The sequence below is a fragment of the Buceros rhinoceros genome, unplaced genomic scaffold, assembly GCF_000710305.1.
Source record: "Buceros rhinoceros silvestris isolate BGI_N320 unplaced genomic scaffold, ASM71030v1 scaffold4151, whole genome shotgun sequence".
Taxonomy (NCBI): Eukaryota; Metazoa; Chordata; class Aves; order Bucerotiformes; family Bucerotidae; genus Buceros; species Buceros rhinoceros.
The window spans coordinates 123,156-130,225 of NW_010394684.1; the positions used below are offsets into that span (position 1 = coordinate 123,156).

At 43.8% G+C, this 7,070-nt stretch overlaps 1 protein-coding gene across 1 annotated transcript in view; it reads right to left on the minus strand.

Moving 5' to 3' along the window:
• Positions 1-7,070, minus strand: part of WBSCR17 (Williams-Beuren syndrome chromosome region 17) — a gene marked incomplete at its 3' end in the record, with an annotated part of 162,185 nt that overhangs the window by 107,549 nt on the left and 47,566 nt on the right. Inside the window, exon 2 of the mRNA XM_010145291.1 lies at positions 3,876-4,059. Within this exon, the coding sequence (XP_010143593.1) occupies positions 3,876-4,059 (184 nt within the window). The remainder of the gene's footprint in view (positions 1-3,875; positions 4,060-7,070) is intronic.

The window sequence follows — 7,070 nt, forward strand, 5'->3', positions numbered from 1 at the left end:
GCAGGAATATGTCATCTTCACCCAATGATTCAATAGTCCTAACAATTGTGGGTATTATTTTTCTTAAATCTACTTCTTAATCCCATAATGCCATAAAATACCACTGAATCAGAGCTTACCAGGATTCCAGAAAGGAACAGACTTTCAGAGAGATAACGAGAACTCCATATATATATTAGATAGGATTGAAAAGAGAGAATAGGGAAGGCAGAATGTACCAGACAGGCAGATTATTTCATAGTTTTCCTTAATATGATTTCTTCAACCTGAAGGATCTGGTAATTCCGCTACCAGTGATTAGATACTGGATAAGATGGACAGGCAGACTGATCTAACTCAGCTATTTGTATTTTTCTGCTACACATAGCACAGGTTCACATGCAAACATATATCACAGAATAAAACAGAGGTGCACAAAGTCTAGTATCAAAGCAGGGAATGTTAGCAGCCCCTAGGATCACCTGGAAATACGCTCCACTTTCAATAAAGAAAACAACATGTCTTCTTAACCCCACCTCCCCTCCCCCCCCCCACACCCTCACCACACCACAGCTCAATAAAGAAAACAACATGTCTTCTTAACCCCACCCCCCCCCCCCCCCCCCAGTCCTTCACAGACAAGTAGAAAATGCTGGGAATCAACAATAAAACCCACAGATCAGCCTTGTACTTTACAGTTTTTGCAGAGAATAGAAAAGCCTCCAGCTCATTTTTTTTCCAAGATCTGTGTAGAAGTCCTGCAGGCTCCAGGCAGCACCGTGGATACTTCCAATCTGGAAGTAGTAATTGTTTTCCAGACACACAGGAATCTCATCTTAAAGCCCAGAAACCTAATCAAGCAAGATGGAAACGTGTTGCCGAGGTCTATCCCATTATGCCCTGCTCCACAGCAAGACCTGAAATAAGGTCCTTTGCACCAGAATAGTAGTCCTCCCTTATTTTAGCCAAAGGAGTAGCTTTCTCAGTCATCCAAAATGTACCACCATTCTCTGATTCACCCTAAGAGCACACAGCAATGCACACCCAACACAACCTTTCCCGCTCAGGAGAAGGCCAAGATCAGAGACATCTGCATTAACAAGCTCAAGACTAAGGTCTTACAGGCGTGGCTCCCTTACAGTATCACTACACACACATTATTTCGCGTATCCACTCTATCAGCAGAGCTTTTTTGGGAATCAGTCCAGAGTAAAGCCCTATACTGTTCAAGTGGTGAACAGCAGGGTAGACTTTCTACCTTCCAGCCTAGGCAAGCAGTCTCAGCTTTTAAGAAAAGAAAACCTCCCAAATAAACTGCATTTTATAATCAAAACAAAGACGATAATCCAAACTACCAAAAAGAGACATCCCAGTTACCCAAATCACACCAAGCAAAGTACTGTGCCACCAGGAATGGCACAGACTTCACCTTCTCCTAAGCTCCATCCTGTATCCAACAGCTCTTGGAGCAGGTCCTCCAGGGAAACTCACCCCTCTGATTTCTGCTGCTTCTGGGCAGGGACTCAAAGGTCCATCAGCTGAGACTCGTAATGCCTCCTCAACTGCCAGCACCTGCCTGCAAATCGCTCTGAGCTGGGACACCTGCGTCTCTGAACCCTTAGTGGTGCTGACGAGGTGCAGGGAGTCTGAACAGAGAAAGATTATAAAACTTGCCAAATTTTCCCTGAAATCCCCTTCCTCTCCTTCACTTTGGCAACAGCCTCAAAGAGGGGGCAGGAAAAAGACTGATGCAGCACAGGAGAAGGACAACATGACCACACGAATCTTTTTCTTTGAACCACAGGAAAACTTAAAAGAAAGGACGTGTAAGCAACAGACACTGCTAGAACAGTCCGAATCCATCGTCATTCCAGACACTGAACAGCCTTCAGTTGAACCAAACAGGCTTCACTATTATATTTAAAACTAATACAGGCTTTGTAATGCTTATCAGCTGGAGGGGTTTCAACAGTTTTTCCCCACTAATGCTGCAATTTCAAAACCATTTAGGCTAATTTCCTCTGACATGAATCTATTTTAATCAGAGACCAGTATACTTGACTTAAATGGTTTGTATTAAACTCTTCATAAAATCAGCTATAAAATTACATGCACAGAATAGGAAACGGATCTTGAAGTCAGAAGTAGAAAAAGCTGGAACTTTTCTTCGAGCCTATTTCATAACCAGACCAACCACTCTCTTACAATACCAAGACAACCAAGCCCTAAAAAACCCAAACCAATAACCAAAACATGCTTCTGAAGTTCTAACATAGGTAAAAGACACTAAGTTGTGCACAAGGAGTCAGTACCCACAAATTCTTGCCAAAGTATTAGCCCAGCTCCAAAACGATGCATTTTTAATAAATTGCTGTGTCTGCTCTGTCATCTCCACCACCCTTCCATGAAATGACAGATCATGGCACCAAGAGAGAATACAATGCAAGCCTAAAAATGTCAGAATTAATCCTTTTCTTCTCCTCACACCTGAGAAAACATTACTTCTCAAATTAATTCTCCCAAAGTAATGCTGGCTCTGCTAGAAGACAGAGTTCTGGATGAGAAATGAAAATAAGCAGCTCAGACTCAGGTAACTGTTAGAGAAGGTCTCACTTCAAGGATTCGTCATTGTAGCGGGATTTGCATATCATACAGCCAAAGGTGCCATTCGTACCTGCAATTCATTTTGTCCAGATGAACCATACCAGCAGAGTTGGAGGCTGGGCCTCCATTCCTTTAAAAACTCATCCAAATCTTCCTGTTGTCGGTGGTTGACAGCCTTGGAAAACTCTGAGTGGCTGCTTGAAATTCCTGCAGCACGCAGAAAAGTGAAGGAACAAAAGCTCTCCACGCTCTCACATCCTTAACAATTTGCCAGTACACTGGAGACATGTAGCTGCACGATTTTCAATGGTTTGCAGATGCCAAGGAATGGCTTTGTCACTGTCCTAATGACACAGGCATGGGACACATATCTTTCAGAATCTAAATCTCTCAGCTCATACTCTTTACCAGGGATTTCACTGCAGGCCTGGACAAATGGACATTTTGCTATTCTGAGAAACACTCTGCTACCCATATCTAAAATTAACTTTCATAAAGATAAACTTACAACCTGTCTTTTCTCACACTCTTAACAGAATGATTTGGCAGCTCGTTGAAAGTCTATTCTTCTACCGTGCTTAGAAGGTAAACATCACCATCACCATCATCTTAATAGGTCATTCTGGAAAAATAAAGTAGAGAAAGGATATTGCTACCTGATCTATTGGGCTCTCTTCAAAGGTGTCTGCACAGAGGTGTCACTGCTCAAGAACTGTGACTCTGTCTGACTGGTATTCGAAACCTTCTTTCATGTCTTCCTCCCACCACCACAGTGGCAAAGAGTTAAAGCACTTCTGTCCCCTCCCTGGCAGAAACCTCTCTGGGCTGCTTAAAGATCAGCAGGAGATCCCACAGCAGCATCCCTGGAGAAGGACTATTCCAGGAGAAGCATGAGGCCAGCCGGAGAGCCCAAGAGGTCTCGCAGGAACATGACAAGGGAGAATAAAGGAAAGTCTTTGCACACATTCACAGGGTAACAGCTCAGTGAACCGCCCTTTGCTGATGAAAGCCGATGGGAGCTTCTGATCACATTACTACCACCCAAAATAATGTATTTGCTTTAGGAAAAGAGAGAGAGAGAATAGTAGGAAGAAATTTGCCGATAAATCGTCTTTATGATCATCTCAGTTTCAGCCAAACAGCATTGGTTGCTCATTACTGATCATGGCCCTACGGACGACAAGGAGAGAAAAGCAAACAGTGTCACATGAGAATATGAAAGCAACCATCACTCCTGACTCTCAGATGATACCTAAACATGTGGACTCCTTCATGGAGCAAATGGTACTTACTTGGTTGGACGATAATCTGGTATGGAACGATCCAGTGAAATTTTCTCACTGAGGTAGGAGTTGTAGCCATATTTCTCATGCGGTCCCTTTGCTTTCTCCTCCTCCTCAGGGGTCAGGGTGGCTGGAAGCCCACCTTTACCACGTCCACCATAGCCTTCAATGAGACCAAGTGACTTGGACAGACCTCGAGAGAAAACAAAGCCACCATCATGGTTAAAATTCACCACTGTTATTTCCAAGCTATCAAAGAAACAAACAAACAAACAAATCTGAAAATCCAGGGTGTTTGGGTTTTCTGAAAGCATTTCAAATTCTAGTTCTTTGGCCCAGTGCTGGAACAAAAATGACGCAAGTCTTGAAATTCTTCATGGCTCGGGCACACTATTCCTGATAGCTGTGCCACCAGCATCCAACTGATAACCTGTCCCAGGGATCTGTGCATTTATTTAGTTAAGAAGGTTTTTTTAGGCCTCCTTCCCACTCTCAGAGAGATAATTACATATAAGGTTAGATGTCCCCAGGAGAAGGATTGGCTGAACACAGAATAAGAATAAAATAGGGTTGTTTAACTGCCAACTGAATGAATTTTTGCTCAGTATGAACAGTGAACAGCATACAAATGTTATGGATTTAAAAACAATTTCCCCTCAAAGCTTTCTTATCTTTTAAAGTATAGCGTTCTCAGACCTTTATCAAGTAGAATTATTTATTTATATCTGCATAGCTGAAGGAAATAGGCAAAGTTCAAAACAAGCTGCATAAAAAGAGCTGTATGGATGATTTGGTGGTGGCTGCAGGAAGCCAAGTTCAAGCTAGTGTTATTTATTACACAGGACGCCTGGAATTTTAATATTTTGCATTAGTACAGACTCACACTACTCTTCTTTTTGTCAGAAACAAAAAAATAAAAATTGATGGATGATTTTATTTTGTTGGTTTGTGTTTGGGGCTTTTTTTGGGGGTGGGTGGGTAAGGGTGGGTTGGTTGTTAAGTAAAGACACCAGGGTATATTCCCCATTGTTTCAATGGCAGAGCCCTGACTCTGAGAGCAGAACAGATTGTCGTCACCACCGAAGGGACAATAACCTTGACATTATGCACAGGGCTTCACGGTGAGCATGGTCCAGCTCCCAAACCTACCACCATGGACTTCCACTGCCCTGGACAAAATGCTCTGTCTCCCCATCCACGAGACACAGATTTAAACACTTTTCTTCCTTGTAAAGTAGTAACACGAGGTAGTAAGAAAATCACCTATCAGTGTCAATCACAGTTTGAAGCACAGTTTGAATGGAAATTGTTCTTATTATTATTCCTTCTGACAAGGAATCTCTAAACAGCCCTCCCTGCTCGGGAGCTTCTGAGAGTTGATGGAGTTCCTCTGACCACACCAGGCTTGATTAGATTTTTTCTGAGGACAATTATAACAAATCAACTGCAAAGAGAAGGTAGCTGCGACACGGGGATGGATTAGATATCCAAGCTGCCCTCTTCCATCTCTAGGCTTGGCAACAGCCAGAGGAGCAATTTAAGAAAGCTGGGAAATGTGAAACTTCCTGGCCTGCAGAAGGCCAGCAGATCACTCTGCAAACATCCAATCCCAAATGGCTGGAAGGACAAGGTACAGCTTGCTTGAGAAGAGATAACCATTTCTTTTCAGACACAGACTCCAACAGCATGAAAACAGTATCTTGTTGACTGCAGAGGCACCAGAGAAATGACAAGACATGACTTAATATTCAACAACTTTGACTGATGAACCTATAATGCCATTAACTGCTTTATTCCAAGACCAATAATCATGACAACTAGACACCCTGCCCCTCATTTCTCTCTCCTCACTAAGTATATTTCCTTATTTCTGCATACAAACTTCTCAGTTCTGCTGAGCTTCTGCCTCAGTAAGTACAAGTAAATCCGTGTGATTGAAACAAAGGCATCGATTAAGGCGACTGATTCACATGTGTTGGGCAGGGCACTACCGTGAGACCATGACCCCCCCTCTTTCCACACCACCCCACGACAGCAAACACACCCACAGAGACAGTCACGAAGATGACTGTTCCCAGGCACGATGTGACAGGGAGGATCTCCATGTCTGTCTCTCTGCTGGTTAAACATTCCATCCTCCAGTTCAGGCTGGTAGAAGGGTCCGTCCATGCAGCTGGGATGTCTTTTTGGTGTATGGCACTTCAAAAGAAAGGTTTTAGCAACGTTTTGCAAGAATAATTCATGTCCAAACAGAAGAGGAAGAAATTTGTTTCCAACTGGCTGAAAAGATGCCTCGAGAGGGCAGGACTGAAAACAAATGATTACAGCAGAACCAGCCAGTCCACTTTTATTAGTCCCATTTTAGGGCTGCATAAAGAAAGGCACATTTCTGCAAGGTTTTGGTGTAACTTCAGAAATTACTCTTAGTCCAGCCCACATGGTTCAGCCACCTAAGCAGGAACCCAGAGGAAGCTCCCTCTCAGCAGAGAGCTTCCTGGACTTTGCATTACCCCACCTTTGGGTGCAGAGACACCCACATGCTTCCCAAGCCTAAAGCAGAATGATCCCAGCAGCCCACCTTCCAGAGAGGACTCCCATGCGCAACTGTAGTCTCCTCTCTTTGCTCCTCTTCCTCCCACTCATCTGGCGTGATCTCCAAATCAGCTTTTTCAGTCCCTGCTTACACCACCACCCATGCAATGGGGCCCTGGACCATGTCCAGAGCCACAAGCTACAAGATGCAGATTTCTGGAGATAGCACATTACCTCCTTTCATTTTCTGTTTGCCCGTTGCAGCCTGCGTGGAAATGCCGTTTGGCTTCAAAGGACAAACAATCTCTCATATCATGGTCAAACAGCGTAACACTGTGAATCTGGTGATACTGGAGCAGAAAGGGGACATCGCCTCTGAAGCCAGTTGTTCCACACACCAGGAAACGTTCCAGGGCTGGGGGCTGTAGCCTTTCACTAGCACATGCTTCTGGCATCTCCATGCTTAGAATCTCCAACCCTCTGCCAATCTGCTTGAAATTGGCCCGGAAGGGCCAGAAGTTACACACAGAGACATAATGAACAAGAAAAAGAAAGAGCATGATCCCATCAGCTTCTTTCCTTGAAGAAAAGGCTTAAAAAGTAAAGAGTCAGAGCTGTTCCCAAGACACAGACCAAATCCTCTCTCATTCTGGTCAGCCACCAAAGCAGAAG